The following is a 24,717-nucleotide window of genomic DNA, read 5'->3' as shown; positions in this document are numbered from 1 at the left end:
TTCTGGCACGCAAATTGACCAGTCGATATAAGTTCATGTAATAATTTCGATACCTTCCCTTTTTTAGGGCGCAATCCTTACAACGATGTTGGCAACCAGAAATTTTTCAAGTAAGTTTTGTTTGGATCTGTGTTAAGTAATATTCGTGTGTTTGACTACTGTATATGTGAAATTCATGGATGAATAAGTAATAAGAAAGTGAATAAAAATAAAGTGTAAAATAAAATGAACAAAAAAAGTGAAAATTATGTTTCACCATTCACCAAAATTGTTTTACCAGTTAATACAATTCGATACTTATTCTCCAACAGAAGACTGAAGTTGTGGAATTGAGAGATACATTTAAAAGGAAATGTACCTCCAAATTACCTTTGTAAAATAAATACAAAAAAAACAACAATTAAATATTACATATCTGGTGTTTCAATTGGTTGACAAGGTTGGTGACAAGGCTGCTTAGACTTTGGATAATTTAGAGATGGTTTATCCTCGTGTTCCGTTTTCCAGGGGACTTTTAGGTAATTTTTATTGTAAACTAACTAAAGTGAACGAAAATCAATTGTATATTTAAATATGTATATTAAATATGCAAATCTTTATTAAATATACGAATGTATAAAAAATTACATGTTTAGTAATATTCATGTGTTTGACTATTGAATATGTAGAAGTCATTGATAAATAAATAATAAAGAAAAGTAAATATGAAGTAGGTCGTTGCTATCTATAGTGGGTTAAGTTTTGAAATAGTTGCGCTCTTTTTTGTTACTAGGACAAACTGTAATCATGTCTATTGTCAAACACCTGTCGTATGACGTATGGGGTAAAAACGTTGGTTTTAACGATTCTCAATGGGGTTCTGTGAAAAAAATCTCGTTTTTAAAAGATGCAACTTTGCTGTGGTGTCATCTTTTTTTTTCATATTTGTCTTTATAATATCAATTATATTTATAATCCATTTAGGAGTATTTGTAGCTTATTTTATTGTTTAAAGTATTTTAGATATGTAATCTGTCATAAATAAGGTACTTAAAGTGAATGGTTGGGATATAAGAGAAATTTGTGGTACACCATTACAAGGACTGATCAGGATCAACGAGCTGAGCCCTAGGTCCTGGGATAATAGTTTCCTGAGGGTTCCTAACAATCATTGAATTCCATTTATTTGCCATAAAAGGTAAATCTTGAGTTATATCAAGTTAATTTTTGAAGTTTTAAATGAAGAAGTGATCTCTTTCTTTTTTTTTTAAATTATAATTGCTTTTGATTTGTCCCTTGCTCTTTGTCACGCCTCCATGCGGACGTGCACATGAGGCTGGGTACTGAAAAGCATATTGAACCAAATGTTATTCATTCATGAAAGATAATTTTCCTTTCCATACTTTTATTTGTCTTTCCATGACAATAAAATCAGTAGCTCTGACTACTGATGACGGTCACTATATATGTGACATCTTGTGAATTTCTATACACTATCTATTAAAAAAGATTTTATCCCTATTTTGAATTATTTTTTTTTTATCATTCATGAAATGTTGTTTTTTTTTTACGAAGATCCTTGCGTTGGCCCTGGGACAGCCTGGGATCGCTGGGAACGAAATACATAAGCACTCCTGGGGTTGGTAAATTTCGACAAATATTTATTGAAGATCTTTTACTCTGAAAGTTGCCACTCATTTTTAAAGATTTGTATGCCAACCGAAAAGCAGATCGTTCCCGAGTGGGGAGGGAGGAGGTAGTAAGGAAGATTTAAGGGAAATTGGAACTTCCCGGGGCCTTTAAAGAGGACGGCTTTGAATAAATTCGGATAGAGGGGGAGCTTGCGTAGCTTTGTTGGTCTTAGGTAGCTCGGTGCTGCAATGAGTTGTTAGCAGTTGTAGATGTAGTAGACTTTTATAATAGCCATAATATTGCCAATAATTGAGATTTTAAATAATTCACAGTAATATTGACTTTCTCCAGTAAATTCAAAGTTAAAGCTTTTTATGTAAATGTATAGTTGTTTCACAATTTGAGAAAATTCGGAAGAAGAGGAAGATAAGTTGCGAAATAAGATTAGAATATTTGATGTGACGGTAATGACAATGGTTAAGCATGGTTTTGAAACGTGGACCCTTCGATTGACTGAAAAAGATCTGTTTAATATTTTCCAGAAGAATTGGTTAAGGATAGTTTTAGGCACTTTTAACTGCCTGGCTAAGCCGTCTTGGCTAAGTGGTTGGGGCTCTGGGTTTGGAATCCTTTGTCCGGAGGGCACGGGTTTGATTCATAACGTGGCCGGTTGTTTGGTTTGTCACGAGGGTCGGTGGCGTGATGGTAAGATTGAAATATTAAGTTTAAATAAGTTGGGTTTGAGGCTTGACTGTAAGATTGAGTTTTATTGTTTTAATAAAGCTTGCATCATCAGAAAATGCGAGTCTTGTTTTTTGTTTGAATAAAGCAGAATTCTCTTTTTAAAGTTCAGGAACGTGTAGTTTCTAAGAATGTTCTAGTCTAACTCCTAGGAAAACCCTAAAAATCAGATCAAAGAATTATCATTTGAGTAATTTGGCTGCTTTGAGAGTTCCCTTGGGTGTTTCCGCTTCGACACGTTTCGACAAAAGAAACGTGGAATTTCAGTCAAGTTTCACGGTCAAACCACAGATTCTCGCCTGCTTTCAAGGGTCTCTAGTCCCCTTAGAGAGTTTGCTCATGGACCCTTTGTCTTTGAGACGGTCAGCCGACGATGATTTTAAGGTGCAGCATCCTCTTAAAGAGTAAAATATTTTCTCCTTTTGAAAAAAATAAAAGATAAAACAACAACAAACGATGGGACTCAAGGTTGCGAGCAGCATTTATAGGTTTTAGGATACAAAATTAATATAAATGAAAGAAAATGTCGCAATTCTATTATTCAATCACAAATAATGTCATATAAGGTCAATAATGTCAAATAAAATTGCACCATTCTTAGTTGTGTCTTTCATTGTACACTAAAGGATTTTTTATGGATCCCTTGCATTTCAAACAACTAACCTATGGTTTCAATAATTCGTTGACGCATTTGCAGAGGACAATGTTTTGTTTTTGTTTCTTTTATTTGATTTTGGCTGGTGTGACCAAAAGGTGACACTTCAGTATTAAAAAAAGAAAAGGTTTCCTCATCCATAATCATATCTAGTTTCTTTACATTTGCTTGCTTAAAATTTCAATGATCAAATTTTGGATAAAAAGAATATCAAAGGAATATATAGAAAGCCACGAACTTCAAATGTTTGTACAAACTGTCTATTGTATGAACTCAATATATTTTTATATTCATGTTCATAATCATATATTCACGAAAATCTCTTAATTTTTATCGTATTATCCGTTCTCATGGGTAAAAAAAAACCTAAAAGATGAAGCTGATTGTATGTGAACAAGTTCGCAACTTCAAAATTTCCAAAATATTTTTTCGGAGGTATTCTTTAAAGAGGGACACACATGTCTCAGATTGGGTAAACTAAACCATATACATATCTTTTGATATCTATGTATACCCTATACTTGTACTGTGACTATACGACTATACCCTATACTGCATTATACCTATGCCCTTCTATACTATATCATACCCTTTATACTGTACCTATACTATATCCTGTATACTATGTTACACCCTATGTAACTATGCCCTATAAGGTAAAAGTAAAGAATACGGCATTGGACTTTACAGCCCCTACCGGCGGTGCTGATCTCCGTTTCTTGGCCCTTCAGCCACGAAGTGCAATGGGGGGTTGGGGGCCATCCATCATGTGCTTTCCAACACCCTTCCTGTTTAACTTCACCAGATTACTCCAGGTACCCATTAAAGCTGGGTCGACACTGGCTGAGCTTACAGAGTCACGCCACTGACCCCCGTCCCAAACCAATTAATTGGGTACACTAGGATTCGAACCCCCGTCATCTCGAAAAAAGAATCCTAAACCCAGCGGACTATGCCCTGTACATACTGTACAAATCTTATGTAGGGTAAACGATCGCTTCTCAGGATTTTTTTATCCTATTCTAAAGAAAGTAGCAGAGTCTGAACAAAACTTACAGGGATTTCAACTATCAAATCCTGCGAATCTAATAGTTTTATTCGCCTAGCTCAATTACTTTCTTCATAACATTTAAGATGTTTGACCAGAAAACAAATTCTTAACCTATAATACATAGTTTTCTGTTGTATAAGAAAAATTGTTTAAAAAAAAGGAAGAAAATAAGCATAAAAAAGAGTGCCTTTTATATATTATAAAAAAAATATTAATGCCATAGACCTGCTTTTTGTTTATAAACTATTTGATTGTTGAAAGGAAAAATTATTTGATGCATTGTTTTATAATTTTGCTAAAAATGGATTTAATTGAAATTAGAATTCTTTCTTTCAAACTGATATCTTGCATTGTAGTGCTTGGTGGTTTATTATTTATTTACTTATTTCCCCCAAAATCGAGGAACATAAAATATAAGCAAGTGAAGTTATAAAACGCTCCCACAAATCAAACAGCAACGATTTTCAAAAAAAGAAGACAAAAACAACGCAATAGTCCTAGAAAATAACTGAATAGTATGCTATCAAATAAAATTAGCGAAAAATAAATGTTTTTATTACGTTCTGGGAAAGTGAGGAAAGTTACGGATAGAGAGAATATTTTTAAGATTTACATTTGAAATCGTATCTTTGACACTTGAAAAGGAAATAGTTAAGATGCTGGCTAGTTTGGACTGAGTGATTGGTATAGGATGTACACCTCGTTGGCTAAGATACCTTTTGTTTCCCTCGTACGACTGTGTGGGGAGGTATTCCGCAAAAACCCCATTCAACGCCGTCTAAAATAACCCAGTAAAGTCGCAAAGTTAATAATACAAATCTAAATATAAATATTAGCTGTATTTATTTTTAATAGTTATTTTCTTCAATGTTTCCTTTTATTGAGCCAAATATAAAGGAAATGTTTGCCAAAATGAGATATCTTCATATTTTGGGGTATCTTAGAGGTAAGATACTCCTAAGTACGCTTCGCTTCTGTTGGTATATAACTGTAGATGCGAAATCTTTTTCTCGCTTGCTCCACTATTTGGGACTTTGAATATTTAGGAATGTCAACCCTTAAACATTGTGCTGTTTCATACTTATCTTTACTTGAATTCCTGGTGTCAACTTGTAATGAAAGTTACTATTCAGAAGAATTTTGCTACCAAGGCAAACATGAAAAGAATCTAAAATGTCTTAACGAAATATGCACTTTATTTAATTTTCTTTAAAAAACTATGTTTATAGGATAATATGTTGTAGAATATGTTTATAGGAGAATATGCACCTCATTTAATTTTCTTTAAAAAACTATGTTTATAGGAGAATATGTTGTAGAATATTTTTACAGGAGAATATGTATAGGAGAATATGCACCTCATTTAATTTTCTTAAAAAAAACTATGTTTATAGGAGAATATGTTGTAGAATATGTTTATAGGAGAATATGCACCTCATTTAATTTTCTTTAAAAAACTATGCAAAATCAAATAATAAAACGTGGCTCTATCCGTTGCTTCTGAAGAACTATGTTTAAGAACAATATGATTTGCAACCCTCTTTTCCCAGATTTCCCGTTATTAGCTTGAAGTAAGGGTCAATACTCACAATTTTTTGCCATTCTGATTGCCTTGAGAAGAATTTAGGGAACATATTTAAACCTTTTTGTATCCCTTTTCATTTTCTCAATGATGAGAATTTATTACAACGGTTTCTGTAATAAAACGGCACGTGTAGCTCATTTCTTTTCTTCTAGGCAAGAGTATCATAAAGAAAGAAAGCGGATCTCAAGTCAAAGAATCATCTGACAGCAACACCACGCTAGAGGACGACGACTCCAAAGGTAGTGCCACAGATTATTCATATAGTGCCACAATGATTAATTTAATTTTGAATTTTATGGTGGAGTGGACATATACGCGCTGGATCGAGGCTCAGGTCTTCGAGGCTCTTTGTTTCTAACTCATCCCCTCTCCTCCTCCCCCCCCCAAAAAAAAAAAATTCAATCCTTGGTTGAGGGGACTAATGATATATTTCTATCTCTTATTCGTATCTCGTTTTGCGTATAAGTGATTGTATTAGCGCAGATAGGTCTGCCAAATATACCTTTTATTTAGTTTCAAATGAACATCCAAAAGACTAGAAGAGTTGAACTATGCCCATGCTAGGATTTGATTATAGCCACATTTTGTTCCAAAAAGCTATTGAGAAATGTTGCATTAGAACTGTTTTTCTTTTTGATATAATAAGATTGTGTGTCTTTTCCAGCTGGTATTAACGTTTTAAAGCATTCCAACGGTTGTTATAATTCTTGTTGCAACTATTTACCTTGACAGTGTAACGGAATTGGAGTGTATATACAAACAATTTCCGATAAAAAGAACTATGAATAAGTTCTTCTTTTTTTTCATTCAATATAAATCTCTTCCAGAAGTCTACGTAACCTCTTATCCACCCAAGCTGAGATGTAGAACATGAGAATATGTTTGAACCAATTTTTTTCTTTATTTCTAATTTTTCTGGCTAAAATTAAGAGAAACATTAGTTTTTGGTTAATTTCTTAAATTGTTTTTGTTTTAGTTATTAGGAAAATAAAAAAAAATTGTTATTCATTCTAGATGCATGGCTTATTGAAGTCACCTATGTAAATAATTTGCAAAGGAAAATATCGCGAAAATATGCGGATTGCCTTGAAAATTTGTCTTATTTAATGTCTTTAGGGTGGTAAATATGTATAAGACATGCATATTTTGAATTGTTGCAAAAATACAAATGTTTTCCTTATATACTAGAATGATTAAGCTGAGATTAAAAGTATTAGTTTTTGTATTTCGTACATCTTATATTACCTTATGTACGTGCGGTATAGGTTTGAAGTGAAATATTTCTTAATGTAGCTCTAATCCAAAGGTCTTAGCTTCTCAACAAGCAAAAAATTGTGTACTTAAACAGATGATTATGTTCAGTCATTACATACAATTATTTTCTGTATGTTCAGTTATACCAGACTGCCCTTATTGAATTAAGGCAATCTGTTTGGATGATATTACATTTTGTTGTCGAAATCCTATGGCTGCTGGAAGTGAATTGTGCAAAAGGAAGATGGCAGTAGTGACTACTAATATTTAGGGAATAGCGATATGACTTGGAAGTTATCGAAAAATTAAGATTAGAAATTAAATATATCATATGCTTAGACCGTTAAAAGTAAATTGAACGAACCCTCGTTTAATTTGCTAGCTGAAAGCAAGGCTGTATCCAGGGGAGGTATAGGGGTTTGACAACCCCCCCCCCCAACTCGAAATGATTGTCCGACTCGTAAAAGCGTGGCAAAAATCAAATAAATTTTGGTGTGTTTTTTAAAGTTTTTTTTTATGTAAGTCCCCCCCCCCAACGAAAAAAAAAATCCTGGATACGAACCTGGCTGAAAGGTAAATATATCATTCCATACGCCATTCAACCCTCTTTCCAAATATAATAATTGCTACCGTCTCAAATTCTATTTTGAATGCCCTTCAAGATCATTTTGTTTTCTATCATAACAATGCTATTATTCTTCCACTTTTATTAGTTTTATGATTATCTGTAAAGAGGTTAGCTCATTTTCCTTATGAAAGCTAAACACCTCGTTTAGAGCCATCTATAGGTTATTTCTAATAAAGAAAGATGGCAGTAATTTCTATTATGAAGAGCTCTAACAAATAATGATGGAGTTTTTTTCTGAAGTATTTTTTCACATATTCCGCTTATTATGTTTATTTTAATGATTTCAATCTATTATTTGGAGCGGAATAGTTCAAGAAACTGTATCAAAGAAAGTTAAACTCTCTGGAGTTTCTTTTCCCCCCAAGGGTTAATATACACTCGTAGTATTTGGTTTGCGTATAAAATACAATGTTGAAATATTATATTATAGACATTATAAAATATTAGAAATATAAAACATTAATATAGAAAATACCATAAACTCTGTGTTATCTTCTTAGCATGTCTTGACGCAATACAATCGAATACTTCTTTCTTAATTTTTTTTTTTTTTTGGTCAAAACTTATATTTTGTACAAAATTTTATCTTCTCATTGATTAAGTCAAAGCTAAAGCTATCCAAATTTTGATAGCCTTTGTAGACAAGGTGGAATTTAACAGTTTTACTCTAATTGCTTGAAGTTTATAATTAAACTTCTTTACAAGAAAGGTAACATAGTAACAAAAGTGAATATAGTAACCATTCAGATAATAGCTTGATGTATGATCCTGGTAGAAAGTAAATTGCTTAGCATGATGATGCTTGCATGATCAAGAGACGCAGTTGATACCTTTTTAGAAGAAGCACAGTTTGAAAAAGGGGGGAGGATGTATTGGCCAAAATTAGATAAATATTTGGGGAGTGTGTATCCCCTTGGTCCTGAGTTTGAATGACTACGAACAGGTATTTGGCTCAGTCGCCATTTTGGTCAAAAATGAGTTATGTATGTGTCATGGGTAAACTAAGCACAAGGAATTGAATGGTACAGTCAGAATTGTCTTATCTTGTATTGTTACGAAGATAAAAATAGACATGAGCCTCTAAGTAGCATATGTCTCTTTTTTATCAGGTCTTGTTGCAATTCAGAATGAGATAAGAGCATTATCTTATGGAGCTATGACAAGGGGACCTGGCATTCATCTCCTTTTTTTGTCAAGAAAAATGGAGACACGCGCCATAAAATGGAATAACTCCGCATTCACTCGGAATACTTAAATTTAATTTATACCACTGAAAAGAGCATAAATAGTTGGTTTAGAATATGTTCCCTTTATCCCCATTAGCCTCATCCTTGAGAGCGACCAGTGCCGACAAACTTTTTTCCGTTTTTTGGCTCTCCTGAAAAGTTACAAAAATGGCATATGTCGCACTTTTAATTATCACAGCCGAAATAAGTATGTTGAAATGATTATTTATAAAATCAGTGTTGTAACGAATTTATTATTTCTATACAATTGCAAAATTGTAAAATGACACGAATGTAGTATTGCTGTGGTTAAGATTGGACGTTAACGTCGTTTTTAATTCGGCTTGGAATCAGTAATTAAATAGTATTGTGTTCTAACGGTGGCGTCAATTGGTGCAAGCAGAGGGGGTTATTCTCCCTTATATTTTTTCAGCCTACTTTCTAGATTTTGAAAGTATCTTTATGGGGGTTATTTTCAATGAAAAGTATCTCTTTTTTGTTATTAATTTAAAAAAAAAATTCCACAAGACACGTTTTTCAAAAAAAGTAAAGAGCTCCATTAAGCCAAGAATGAGCAAAAATAAAGTCAAATAATCTTCCAAGCGTAAAACTACCACAATCACTATCAATAAATAAATAAACAAAAGCAATCGTTCTTCCAATTGCTTTTGGCTGTTAAAAAGGGAAATAATCCTCTCAATTTCCAATCGAATGAGCCCTTTTTGAAGTTTTTACGACAACACTTTCTATAAAAATAATTATTTGCCCATAGGGCATAACTTACAACCTTAGCCCTGAGGGCTGTGGGTGGGTTGTCATACTCAAAGAAAGGATTTCCAGACCCTTAAGCTACGTTCAACAAAATGGCTATATCAAAATATTGATCAGAATTGTTTTGGGAAATGATGGGCTTGAAGGGGGGGGGGCATTTGCCCTGCGATTGCCCTTTACTTTTAATAAGGGCACTAGCCCTCTTGATTCCCGATTAAATAAGTCCTTTCAGAAGTTTCTACGACAAGGCTTTCTAGAAAACCTTATATGCCCCCAGGGCACAATTTACAACCTTTGCCCAGGGGAATATGGGGGCTTATCATCCTCAAGGACATAATTTCCGGACCTTTCATCTACGTTGAACAAAATGGCTATCTCAAAATTTTGTTTGAATGTGTTCGGGGAAATGGTGCGTGTCAGGATGGTTAGTTGCCCTCTAATCACTTTCGACTATTAAAAAGGGCACTAGCCCTTTCAATTTCCAATCGAATGATTCCTTTTTGAATTTTCTACGACAACACTTTCTATAAAAACCTTATATGCCCCCATGGTATAACTTGCTACTCGTGCCCTGAGGGTTGCGGGGGGGGGGAGGGGTTGTCATCCTCAAAGACTTAATTTTCCGAACTTTAAACTACGTTTAACAAAATAACTATCTCAAAATTTTGATTGGAAGTGTTTGAGGAAATGGTGGGCGTGACGGGGGCTTTGTTGCCCTTCAATCACTTTAGACTATTAAAAAGGGCACTAGCCCTTTCAATTTCCAATTGAATGAGCTCTTTTTGAAGTTTCTACAACAACGTTTTCTATAAAAATCTTATATGCCCCCAGGGCATAACTTACAAACCTTACCCTGGGGGCTCTGGGGGGGGGGGGGTTGTCATCCTCAAAGACCGAATTTCCAGAACTTTCAACTGCGTTGAACCTAATGGCTATCTCAAAATTTTGATTGGATGTGTTTGGTGAAATGGTGGGCGTGAATGGGGGGGGGGGGTTATTTGTCCTTCAATCACTTTTGACTTTTAAGAAGGGCACTAGCCATTTCAATTTTCAATTGAATGAGCCCTTTTTGAAGTTTCTACGACAATGCTATCTATAAGAACCTTATATGCCCCCAAGGCATAACCTACAACCCTTGCCCTGAGGGGGTGGGGGGTTTGTCATCTTCAAAGACATAAGTTCCAAAATTTTCAAATAGATTGAACAAAATGGTAAACTCAAAATTTTGATTGGATGTGTTTGGGGAAATGGTGGGCTTGAAAGGGGGTTTAGTTGCCCTCCAGTCACTTTTGACTATTAAAAAGGGCACTAGCCCTTTCAACTTCCAATCAAATGAGCCCTTTTTGAAGTTTCTACCACAACACTTTCTTTAAAAACCTTATATGCCCCCAGGACGTAATTTACAACCCTTGCCCTGAGGGCTTTGAGGGGATTATCATCTTCAAAGACCTAATTTCCCGAACTTTCAACTACGTTGAACAAAATGAAAATCCCAAAATTTTGATTGCATGTGTTTGGGGAAATGGTGGGCGTGAGAGGGGAGTTAGTTGCCCTCCAATCACTTTCAAATATTAAAAAAGGCACTAGCCCCTTCACTTTCCAATTAAATGAGCCCTTTTTAGAGTTTTATGACAACGTTTACTATAAAAAACCTTATATGCCCCCAGGGCATAGCTTACAACCCTTGCCCTGAGGGCTGTGGGGGGGGGTTTGTCATACTCAAGGACCTAATTTTCAGAACTTTCAACTACATTGAACAAAATGTCTATCTCAAAATTTTGATTGGATGTTTTTGGGGAAATGGGGGTAGTGAGAGGGGGGTTAGTTGCCCTCCAATCACTTTCGACCATCAAAAAGGGCACTAGCCCTTTTAATTTACAATCGAATGAGCCCTTTTTGAGATTTCTACGACCACGCTTTCTATAAAAAAAAAAAAAAAAAAAAACCTTATATGCCCCCAGGGCACAAATTATAACCCTTGCCCTGAGGGCTGTGGCGGGAGTGCCCTCATCAAAGACATAATTTTCAGATCTTTCAACTACGTTGAACAAAAAGCTATCTAAAAATTTTGACTGGATGTGTTTGGGGCAATGGTGGGCGTGCAAGGGGTGTTAGTTGCCTTCCAATCACTTTTGGCTAATAAAAAGGGCACAAGCCCTTCCCATTTCCAATCGAATGAGCCCTTTTCGAAGTTTCATGACAACTTCTTCGATACGAAGTGCCCTAGTCTAAAAGGAAGAAAGAAAGAAACCAAAAATTGATTGAAAAAAGAAACCATAGTGCCAACATCGTTTTTTATTTAGGCAGCGCTATTGCGTTGCCTATGAAAAAGCACACTAGCCCTTTCAATTTTCAATCGAATAAGCTCTTTTTGAAGCGCTAAAACTTCAAAAAGAGCTTGTCTCAACATTTCTATTAACATCTCAATGGCCATCTCAACATTTCTATCAGATGCACAGGACCAGATGAACAGAGATTACAATAAATAACCGAGTCAAACTCAAAACGAGCAGAAATTAACATGAGTAGGGCTCGAAACCCCTAAGCGTTCCCAAGGCCAGAACATAATTTGCACTTTACTGAAAAAATATAAATGAATGTGCATTGTCAGTTTAATATACATATACTGATATTTAGTAATCAAAATGTTAATATCATTTGATTTATTAAAGTTATAAAAGTAAAAACATTTATATTTTTTCAGTAAAGTGCAAATATTGTTCTGGCCTTGGGAAAACATGGGGGTTTTGAGCCCTACTCATGTTAATTTCTGCTCGTTTTGAGTTTGACTCGGTTATTTATAGTAATTTCTGTTCGTTTTGGGTTTCATTTATTTATCGATGCTGATTTGTGGTAGTTTCACGCTTGGTAGATTATTTGATTTTATTTTTGCTCATATTTGGTTTAATGGAGTTCTTTAATTTTCTTTGAAAAACTTATTTTGTGGAAAAAGTTTTTTAAGTAATACAAAAAAGAAAAAGAGAGGACAAAATCGTAAGCTCCAAAAGAACAAACTGAATCATCAAATGAGACAGGATCAAGAGAACGACATGAGAAATGTAAATATACGACGTGTGATAATGAGTAATTTAGACCATCAAAAGTGACGACACAAAAATGTCTGAAGCAATGATAAACGAAAATAAAGATCAAACGGATATGTAATTAGAATATTAGCGAAACCGTCAATTAGACCAAGTCAAAAACGAAATGGAAGAACATATAAATATGCAGTTAAAAGTGGCTGCGAGAATCACAATGACTCAAAAACGAAAGTGAAGAACAAAAAAAAAAAAAAAAAAAATGCGGTTACAAAACAAGTGACAATGAGGATCAGAACGAACCAAAATGAAAATGAAGAACAGAGAAATGCGTGGTTAGAAGATATACGACCGCGAGAACAAAGAAATATACAGTTAGTAGATAATCAGTTGCGATAATTAAAAGCAACAATAGGAATCAGAACGTGTCATTGATGAAAGTGAAGAACAAAGAATTGTAGGGTTAGCAGACACGCTAAAGCGAGTAACAGAAATTGTCAAAAATGACAGCGAAGATCAAAGAACTGTGCTGTTAAAGGAAAGCGAGAATCAGAACGAGTCAAAAATGAACGTGCAAAAGAAAAAAAAGGAGAACAGCACCATTACAATCTTCGATGCCAATAAATTGTGGTGTAAAACCCAGTAAAAACATACAAAGATGCTTTAATTTACGCAAGTATTATTTACAAGTCATTGGGACCCTTAAACACTGTATATATTCATTGTGGAGTCTTCCGTTCTTCTACAGGAAAAGTAGTCAAGAAAGATGATTTACTGAGGTCGAATTGCATTCTTGCATGAACAGTTTCCAAATGAATTTGTTTGGCCCGTTATAGGATATCAATTGCTCTATAAAGAGTTTTACAAACAAATACTAAACTGGAACTTATGTTTTGCTTCGTTCAGCGCGATGATCGAACCAAAAACAATCGTAATGTTTTCCGCTTCAAAATAGCTTGACAAATTTACCACAAAATCAATTTAGCGGCACAACCAACACAGACCCCTGAAGGTGATTTTGAACCATATTCATGTGACCAAATGTACTTTTTAGACCCCAATGGAGATGTTAAAGGCCTTTCACGTCTTTTAAATTATTAGATCAGTCGTAACCCATCAGATCTCTTGGAAGAATTATTGTGAGACACAAAAATATATGCTAAAGGGTACTTGCAAATGCAATAATTTAATATATAGAGGGGACCCCGCGAAAAATTCATATCGAGCCCCGCACCTAGCCGATCCGGCCCTGCAGATGTATATTGGGAAAATACGATGTATGTGCGTGGGGGGGGGGGGTATCCACCCTCCGATCACGATGAATCTCAAAAAACGCACTAAAACTTCTTATTAGCAATCCAATGAGCCCCCTCCGAAGTTTATTCAATCACCCTTTCTATATAATCCTTAAATGCCCCCAGGGCATAACTTACAACCCTTCCCCTGAGGCTGTGGGGGGGGATGTCATCCTCAAAGACAATGTCCGGATCTTTCAACTACGTTGAAAAAAATGGCTATCCCAAAATTTTGATTGGATCTGTATGGGGAAATGGTGGGCGTGGGAGGGGTGTTAGTTCCCCTCCAATCACTTTCGACTGTTAAAAGGACACCAGTTCTTTCAGTTTCCAATCGAATGAATTCTTCTGAAGTTTCTGAGACAACTCTTTCGATACAAAGTGCCCTGGTCTGAAAAAAAATTAATAATAACACACTGTGCCCACATCGCTCTTTACTTAGGCAGTGCTATTGGGCTGTCTATGATTTTCACTACCAAAATTTAAAAAAATAAAAATTTTGAATCCCCCCCCCCATCTAGAGGGGGGGGGGGAGTCAAAATTGCGGTTGATTAAGTATTTTGCAGTAGGTTGCATAGGTTGCATCAAGACATGGCTAATTGTAGACAGAGAAAAGCCAAGATAGATAGTCCAAGTAATTGAGAGGCAAATGTTTAAATGGCTGAGGCACGGATAAATGGCGGGAGTATGCATGACTCTCTTATTGTTTTAAGGGTTCGGGGTTTGAGATCAATGTTAAAGAGTTTAGGTCCCTTAAATTAGGGTTAGGATACAGGATAAAGTAGATAAATAAAATAGAATAAGATATAGGATAATATAGATAAATAGAATAGGATAAGGTAAAATAGAGTAAAATAAGATAGTCAAACAGTTCTTGGTAAAGAAGTGTAAGTAAGGAGCGACTGGGACCAATAGTAACCGAAACTTTAAAAAACAGAATTTCGATGACAATAGAGATCTCAAAAGAATTGGCTTTCTATGCTGATTCCAAACATGTTAAGTTCATTAAATTTAACGTCGCGCACCAATAGCTACGAACCTGAGAAGTTTGATTCATTTTTGTAAAAGTTTTGTAAAAAACATCCCAAAAATCACACCAGATATCAGATTCAGCATATAAGAGAAGCCTACTTTTGAGGTTTCAAGCTTCTATCTAGAAAAGTGGAATTTTGTATTTTTTGGCAGAACAAAAATCACATATGCATGTTTTTTTGTGTGTTTTTTTTGTTTCTCTATGGGTGATAATATTAAACCAATGGTCCTAGAAATTGGATGATAGTTCATTCGAACGGAAATCAAAAGTTTCCTTTTTAAGTTTTTTAGTTTCCTTTTTAAGTGACAAAAAAAAATGGAGGGCGATTAGCTCCCCTCCACGCCTATTTTTTCTCCAAACACGTTTGATCAAAATTTCAAGATAGCCATTTGATTCAACATAGTTGAAAGTCCAATAGTTGTGCTTTTCGTGATGATGTGACCCTTCATAGTCCCTGGGGAAAGGGCTACAATTTACGCAATTTGCCCGTATTGTTCACATATAGTATTTGTTATTGGGAAATATACGGAAAATTTCTGCAATAATCGCAAAAGTTTTTTTTTGTGCAATAATCAAATGAAAAGCATGACTTCTTCGAATGGGGTCCAAGGAGGTGATAAGAAAATATCTAAAATAAGTTGATCTCTATGGGGGGAGACAAGGAGGTGATCATATTCTCTATGAAAGAGGTGATAAGAAAATCTCTAAAGTAAGTTAGAGCTTACAGAGGAGGCGGGAAAAGGTGCGTTATCCTAATGCGATATGTTTCGCATGGATGTCTTATATTTTTAGTTTTGTACCTTAAATGCCCTTATTACTTATGTACATTTTCCCGTACTATTTGTGTCATGCTAATATTCCTTCTTATAAAATAGTTAGAATACTTCAATTTTAAAGTGTTACCTATTTATTTTTTTATTTCTTGCTTTATTTTCGTAGAAGAGAAAGCCAAAGGTGTCGACCGTAGTTCAACAGTTATCGCCAAGGATCCAGATGGTGAGTTTGATGTGATTTCTATTTTTTTATTTATTTATCGTATTTATTAATTATTAAACTTCTCACTTTTAAGACTTTTGCTTTGTCTAAATGTTGCTTCTTGTTTGTTCTTTAACTATTTTAATTCTTTAATTCATAGTTTTTCCTTCAGCCCTTTTGAAAGGGCAGCCAATTGTTTCTTTTTTTCTTAGTAGAATCTTTTACTTTAGTAATTAATAACATATACATTTTTTTAGGATCGGAGTAAGAAAATTGTCCCCATAGTCCCCCGCCTCTCCGAATTCTTCATTATTTGAAGTTTCTTTGGCTTCTGTCTTTAATAATATGAAAAAATTCGCCACAAATCTTCGCTCTGATTGGTAAACACTTAGACAGGTCAACATATTTTATGTGGTCCACACTCTGATTGATCAATGCTTTGATATAGTTAACCTCAATAAATACGGACCGTTTACCAAGATTTGTTCAATACCCGTTAAACTTATTAGGATATAATGATAAGGAAAATCAAAGGAAGATATAGAGCTAAAAGAAGAAAGGAAACAAAAAAGATATAAAGATAAAAAAAAATCAAAGCAAAATATAAAACTAAAAGAAGAAAGGAACAAAAAAAGATTTAAAATTAAAGGAAATCAAGGGAAGATATAGAACTAAAAGAAGAAAGGAACCAAAAAAAAGATATAAAGTTAAAGGCGTTTCGGTTACTATTACGTTTTTTTAGAGTTTTGGTTACCATTAAGCCGGGTCGCTCCTTACTTACGTAGTAAATTACTTAAAGTAGTGTAATTTACTTAATTAACTCACGTTTGCGTTAAATAAACTTGCTCCTAACGCAATTTTATCGGATCAACCTATTTTGCGCCCCCCCCCCCTAAAAAATCCTGGATCCCCCCCTGTCAGTTCATGTGTCCAGTAGCATGGAAATAGCTTTGAAAATACCTGCGTCTTTTCAAAATTCAATGAAGATCTGTAGAGTAAATACAATCTTAAGTCTAGATATCTGAATCTAATCAATTTTTTATATAATTTTATCAATTCCGTAGAATTTGAACAAAATTTAACATTCAAAATTGATTTCGTTTATGTTTAGTATGTGTGATTCGCTTACAAGAACTTCCCTTGGTATTAGCAATAGGTTGTTTTGTGAAAGTCATTAACCTTTCTTTGAATATTTAGTTAAATTTGATTCCAGTAATCAAATAAGTATTTCAATTAATAATGTGTCAAAGAAGGGTTCTTACTAGATTCGGTCGATGAAATGGCGTTGTTTGATCAAAGTTGTCCCGGGTTTTCAATATTGATAATAAAAATGAAAAATAAAGTAAATGTGAGGTGGATGCAAAAAATAGTCGTAGAACAAAACATAAGAATAGAATAATGTTACTAATATATTTATATAATCGATGTTAATAATAAAATTTGTTTAAACAAAATGGAGATCTCTATATGGATCGCAACAAGCATGGTTTTCAGCAAGCACAATCAGTGACGCCAATTGGAGATGAGGGGGACATTGGTCCTCTTAGCCCTCCCCCCCCCTTTGATTTAAAAAATACTGTTTTTGGTGTTTTCATTGAAATTTTCCTTTTTTTGGTATTTTCAATGACATTGCTCCCCCCCCCCCGCTGTTCTTTGTAAAATAAGTCCCCCCTAATAATTTCGTTATATGGCGCCACTGAGTTCAATTTTAACTTGTTGCCTTTTTTGTTCTTAGATGTTTTCAGGTTGACATTGCTTTCAAGTTGCACTAATAAATGACATTAAATAACTTTGGCTTTGGTTGCCACTAAAACAATAATTTATCATATAACTAGAACAAGTGAATGTCACTGAGAACACTGCCACAGTAACACCTGCCCTCGCAGCTAAAGGGAGTGGCCTCTTCGCAAATGCCCTCTCTATGATGATGCCACCAGCAAAACAAACTCCTCCTGCCACGCCTGTTCACGCTGCTGCAACTTCAGTTGCTAACCTTATGCCTCCCCCGTCACCGTCTAAGGGCGGTGCGAACACTTCGGAGTCGAATCGTGCTGGTGAGTGGCAGACTGAATGAGTAGTGAGAAATGATATTGGTTTCGTACTACTAATAACTGCTCGTAACTAGTGCACGATTAGGTAGATAGGCCTTTATGACTAATCAGTTTGGATTGCCACCTATTCTGGTTTAACCTTTTAAACCTTGTTCTACTTGAAGGCAGGCGCGTACGCGGGAATTTTTTTTTATGAAAGCAATAAATGAAAAAACACATTTTATTTAATAATATTAATAAGAATTGTCTAGGAATTCGGGAAAGTTTAGTAATTTGAAGGGTATGAGTCTAATGGCCCGCAGCGTACGTCTCTGCTTACAAGTACTACTGAATCTTCGTCCCTATCTCCCCATGAATCCGTCCTTTCTAATATTTTTTTTGTTGGTCAGGATGCTCAAAAACCACTCTTGAATTTGAATATTTACTGGTAATATTATTGGAGGTATTCTGGAGCCTTGAACTGAAGTAGCTACAGTAGTGAACCATTTGGGTTGACAATTATCAATTTGTTCTATTAGGTAATAAGTCCACGTTAAAACTAAGATGAATATGGAAATATTTTGAAATAGATAAAAAAAAATCAGTGTTTTCGTTAAAAAGTCATCTAGTTTCGGTGATACAACATTTTTAGCCTAAAATATAGTCAGTGTTTAATTTATCCCCTATGATTAGCTCATAAATAGATTCAAATTTCGTAGCTTACTCTCAGGAGATCTAGTTAAAAACAGAAGAACTATAACTGGAAACCCAAATATCGACAACCTCGAATCGTTATTGTCATGCATCGATTGTATAATTAGTTACATATATAAAGAGACCGTTCTAGAAGGAAAAACGCTCATTGTCCTAAAAAAAAGCGCACCACATGCCATAGGGTACATGATTTTAAAAAGTGGCCAACCGCTAGTAAATATACTTTCTTAAGCGTATTCCCATTTTTTTTTATTATAATAATGCTTCAACAAATGCCAATCTTTGAGAGTTGTCGGAATTTTTCTAGGAACTTGTCATGAATCACAACTTTTAGGAATTTCCTGGCTGATGCATGACTGCTAAGTACAGGATTTTTGTTCAGGGGGGGGGATGCTAAAAAAAACTATAAAACGTAACGACAATTTGTCTATGTGTGTTTTTTTACGAGTCGGGAAAAAATCTCGGGGGAGGGGTCAAGCCGGGTATCCTCACCTTGATATGGCCCTGGTGCTAAACATAAGTTAAACACTAACATGCTAATCGGTGGCCAGATATTATAGTTAATGATAAATCTTACTGACAGCCTTAATTTTAGCTGTCTATGGTCTTAAATTAAATATTGACATTAGTTTTCTTTTTTACTCAATTTTTACAGCCTTAATTTTGGCTGGTCTTGTATCCCTTCCTGAATGTTTTTGTTGATAATAATTATGTATTGCAAAGTTTTTCAGTTACTTACAGAAACTGATAAGTATAATACTAAAACTGGTAACAAAACATACATATAAACTAAACCAATAAGTTTAAATTTGGTAGTTAATTTTACTGGTTATTACCCATAATTAACAAAAGAATAAATGTAACTGTTTATGACATTACCGAATGCTACTATGCAACTGCGAGAACTTGTTAAATAGAGCATGACATAACATCTCTTCAGGAGAGTCATTTATGGGACGTCTATACTGCACCCATAGTCCCTTCCAGTAATATAGCATCACTGCAACCTTAAGTCTTTGAAAATATATATGTATATAGATATATACATATATATATATATATATATATATATATATATATATATATATATATATATATATATATATATATATATATATATATATATATATATATATATATATAAGGTAGATAATTGACATGGATACATGAGCTACGCAGACCCTTGGACAAGTATGCGAACACGTCTAAAAAACGCTAAAAACGTTCAAAAAGTAATGTATTAGGTCAAAGCAATAGTTAGGATTTCATTTAAAGTTCAATTGAATTTGAATATGTCGGCTTTGGATTGTAACTATATTTCGTCTTTAACAAGTCCGCATGGTGTTGAATCTTGGGTCAGTATTCCCCTGCGGGGAACTCTAATATTCTCGCGATTCTTTTTATTATATTTCTTATATATTTGTTGAATCAAGAGTGTGTTTGTATGTACTAAAAATTAAGTTTAACTAATCAAGCTATTTGACTTGTTTTTTGTTTTGTTTTTTTGATATGGCCGTTTAATAAAACAAACAGCTCATAGTTTATATGACCGTATTTTTTTCTTCTTTTTCTTCTACGGGCTTCAGGCTTGATCGTTACGGTGCCAATTGTTATGGTTTGAAAAATGTTTTAACGAAACTGTGTGTTTCAATCTTACCTTACTAGGTTGCAGCCTAGCAACCATGATGTATTCCCTTATTTATTTACTGAAAAACCTGTCAAATAAAAAGACATAAGAAATGACCCAGAAAAACTGACCCAACAAATAAACAGATAAATCCTGCTTTAACTTTTTTGTCAATATAGGTTTTTATATCCATCTTTATCTGAGTTAGTTAATAATAGTCTCATCAAGTTACTTCTTGAAGGTGATTTTAGTATTTCGCATGCAATTAATTTTTCATTTTTCTATTTGTATTGATGCACGCCCGGGCTTTTGTATTTGTTAATAAAAAATTGTGTCTCTTTTTTTTTGTCTCGCTATTGAAAGTTAACACCTCCTAAGTACTGGAAAATTCCTTGACAGTGAAAAAAAAAAGATAAAAAAAAAGAAACAAAACAAAAAAAACAAAGAGAAAAAAAAAAAAACAAAAAAAGCTGAATGCTCTAACTCAATGACTATAAAAAGCTTTGGAGTCCCAAAAAAATAAAAATGGTTATGAACGATGCACATGTATCATATTATATATATAGCCTGCATATATGTTATTAGACATTTTATATGATGCATATAAAATGATTTGTTGAAATGAAAGTATGGTGGTGTTTTTGCACAATGGCTCGAAAATGCATTTTGTTTTGGCATGTATCTCATTATTCTCCCCCTCCCATAACTTTTTATATGTTAATTTGGACTTCTATTTTGTTTGAATGAAGCTGCTACCCTAAAAATTTTGCTGTTTGTACGCATGAGCTTTACCATGTTTAAGCATGAAATTATTATATCTGATTAGGGGAGAGGGAGTCTTATAAGAACAACAGAGAGGCCACTTGTGTTTTTATGGTGTTTCTACCTTTTCCCCTTAATTTGTATTACTGTTTATATTTGTGTGCACATGGTTAGTCGTGCGGTTCCTGTTTGTCACAGCTGTTTCAATCGACACGGGGAAAATTATATCTTGCCAACTTAAGATTAGTCAGATAAGTAACTCATATGACCTTGAAACGCATACTCAAGGGCTGCCACTCGTTGAGGGAAAAAATCACTAGATTTTAGTGATGTATTGGTTGACTTAGTGATTTTCTTCAATAATTTAGTTATTTATGTGCTGATTTAGTAATTTCTTTGTCAATGCAACATAAAAAATCCCCAGAAATAGTGATAAATCACTAGGGGTTGGCAACCCTGCACACACTGTATTATGTCAATTGGCTTCGTTAAGCCCATATTTAAGAGGAAGGTGAAGTATTGGGAATCCTGATCCTGTCTGAGTAATTCTTGTAACATACGAGGGCTCGCCGACTTTAAAAAGTCGTGTACACTGAATGGCGCGTGCCAAGCGTAACGAAACAATGCCAAGTGTTACCGTGGCTGCACCATGCGTGGCATAAATGCGCCATGTGTCTTAGTCATTGTTTGGCACGCGTGGCAATTCGAGATCTACACCAGGTGGCACATATGGTGACCCCACGGTAGCATATCAAGTAAGTCTAGTGCAGGATGAGTAGCATTTTTTTATCCGTTATGTAACCCACATTCGCCGGAACGCAGTCTGATTATCAGGCAAACATCCTCACGGCTTCAATACCTTGTACCAATTACCTATCTTGGTCCTTTTTTTCTTGTTTTATTTTCTTTATTTTTTATTATTTTTTTTTCTCAGGATTACACAGTAGGAGGAACCCTGTCACTTGGCCGCATTGCTTTAAAGTACTAATCTTTGCAACATTTTATCACTGGACGTTATATGCTGATAATCATGTTATAATTGAAAAGTTGTGCATATTTCTAAGGGGTGATGAAGGGGACATCAGACCTCACTGGTAGGAAATTAACTTTTTAACGTTCAAAGCCAAAAACCGAATAAGCACTTAAAGTCAAGATCTGAAAAATTTGAAAGTCATTTCAACAGACCTCGCTTCAGTGTCTGTTGACATTATTCAATCAGTCGACAGTCTTTGACGGACCATAAAACACGATAAACCAGATAAAACGCTGTTGGTTAATATCCCTTCTACGCAAAGTCACACAGTGTATTATTAATGTGACATTTCTTTGACGTATAATCTTTCAAGTTTAATTTTCATACTTGGCTCTCTTCCTCTGTTTGTCTTCTTTCACATCTTTTCCGAGTGTTTCCTGTTTGTATCACACACTAATCAAAACTTGGGAAAATCGTCATCTCTTGAACTGGATTTCATTATAGTTAAGCGTAAAAAAACACGATCTTTAGATCCATGTAAAGAATGTTTCTTTGACTATAAAATAGGGTGTACCGTCAATGTATCATTAATATGATATATATTTGGCTTCCACTATTTCAAGTTTGATCTTCTATGTTTAATTTTTTCATACTTATCTCTCTTTCTCTGTTTGTCTTCCTTCAAATATTTCCAAATTTGTTCCTGTCTTTTTTCGCACACACTAATCAAAACTCTAGAAAACGATTAGTTCTTGAACTAGAATTGCTTTTAGGAGAATTTCGGACAAATTACAACCTGTAAATTTCCACAAGTGATTGTATCTTTGACTCTTAAATAGTGCAATACCACAATTTGAGAGAAGAGCGTAAGGGTTATTGCCACAAAATCATTGCGCCACAAAAAAGGACCAATTTCTGCTGTGTCCGAAGAAACAATGTTAGCCTGAATAAGACAAATACAATCGGGAAAAGTTCCTAGAGAGGCAATCGGCTTTAAAATATCAAAGAGAATTTTTTAATCTCCTGGTTTTAAAGATGTCTTAATTTTTGTGTTCCGTTATGCTGTTTCTTTCATATTTATTCATTATTTTTTATTAAAACAAATGATTTTAAGTACAACGCTTTTTTGTATAAAATAACAAGGCTTACTGCAATACATATCACCGAACAAAATGCAAGATATAAGGCAAAAAGGGAAAATCAAATAAATGAAAAAATATAGAGAGAATAATCTCGTTTAAATACAGCGTTGGTACTTGTTTAGAATCCAGTAAAGACGTGACAAGGGAAGTTTCGTTAATGCTAATGAAATAAAACAAAATAGGATGAAAATATAATAGTTCAGAAACAAATTTGGGCTATATATTTGCATATTAAAGGGGGGGGGTAAAGGATAGCATATATTAAATACGTAACATTTCTGAAACTAGGTACCTTTTTTGCCCCTTGAACCCCAAAAATCTAAAGTATAAATCTTTGTCACGGAGTGAGCAATACCTCACAATGCAGCGAAAATTTGTTTTCATATAGCATCTTTGAGATTTTGATGCGGTCTTTCCCGCGTGTCTACTGGATTTTAAACAAATACCAAGTACCGGATTTTAAACAAGTACCAGAGCGTTTAATTCTGTAACGAAGTACACTAAGCTCTGAATTTGAAGTTTTTATTTAAATAGCGCGTAATTCTTACATGAGAAAAATTGACTTGGCGTAGTGATCACGTAATAGAACATACAAGCAAGTTAAAGTTTCTCAGAAGCTTGATTATCAGATTGATAACCACACGTTTTACTTGTTTAGAAATGTGTGCTAATATTAACATGAGATCGCAAAGAATTTAAACTCAATGTTGATGCTTTTAAGTGCCACGAGCCTTCTGCTTAAGCTTGATAACCAATTTAGCTGCTAAACTAATACTAAGGAATTAGATGATTTAATTGACAAGTGTCACATCACCAAACGTCACAACGTCATAAAAATCAAAGTGGCACAATTTTCAAGCAGAATGACCTAAAGCCACTTGCAAATAAAATGGATGTGATAAAAAGCTTTATTGAAATTCTTATATTTATGGCTGCATTTTTTTATACTGAAATTGCGACTTTTTTCTTGCCGTATTAACATCAGAGTATGCTGCCATCTAGTAGTCCAAATCCAATTACCTGTCTGGACCCTAGATTTATAATCTGAATAAATTTCAGATAACATAAAAAGTGGATTAGGAGCAGATGAAGAGCCACCACGTATCTAACAAGAATGGTTGGCAATATATTGACAATATATGATAATTACAAGAATTGCGAGAACGTTGCCAACAATGACAGTAATCAGTCAGTTTAGATACCCAGACCTAAAAAACCTGTTCCGCCCTAACACCTGACGAACCTTTTTCAGGTGGCATGGAAGAAAAAACAACTAGCTTGCGTAACCTTTTATGAATTAATGCATCCACGGTTTGGACCTGCAACTACAAGATGAAAAGATATAAAATTAGCCTCGAACAAATTTATGATGCGTATGATGCAAATTTATAAAGTTTTTTTGTACCTCCCCCCCCCCCTGAAAAAAATCCCGGATACAGCCATGGCGGCCATGGACATTTAGAGTTTCATACCCCGGGGTAGGTCTATGCCAAAACCGAATTGAGAAAAGGCTATTTATGTGAGAGTAATTTCACCCCTTAAAAACTGTGCATCATTTTTTTTTTCTCAAGTTTGTCACTTTCAGCTTTGTAACTAACTTTGG

At 34.4% G+C, this 24,717-nt stretch overlaps 1 protein-coding gene across 7 annotated transcripts in view; it reads left to right on the top strand.

The window, feature by feature from the left end:
• The window catches only part of CaMKII (Calcium/calmodulin-dependent protein kinase II), a 234,429-nt gene that overhangs the window by 177,165 nt on the left and 32,547 nt on the right, over positions 1-24,717 (top strand). For 4 of the 7 annotated variants that reach the window (XM_089105592.1, XM_089105593.1, XM_089105594.1 and 1 more), the window contains exons 11-14: positions 68-110; positions 5,796-5,882; positions 15,831-15,887; positions 17,702-17,920. In XM_089105592.1, the coding sequence (XP_088961718.1) occupies positions 68-110; positions 5,796-5,882; positions 15,831-15,887; positions 17,702-17,920 (406 nt within the window). The remainder of the gene's footprint in view (positions 1-67; positions 111-5,795; positions 5,883-15,830; positions 15,888-17,701; positions 17,921-24,717) is intronic. The other 3 variants (XM_089105597.1, XM_089105596.1, XM_089105595.1) reach the window with 1 other exon arrangement.

Source organism: Artemia sp. Qi Xiang Cuo, chromosome 19 (assembly GCF_049724085.1).
Source record: "Artemia sp. Qi Xiang Cuo chromosome 19, ASM4972408v1, whole genome shotgun sequence".
NCBI classification, from domain to species: Eukaryota; Metazoa; Arthropoda; class Branchiopoda; order Anostraca; family Artemiidae; genus Artemia; species Artemia sp. Qi Xiang Cuo.
This window is presented reverse-complemented; position numbering and strand designations above follow the sequence as displayed.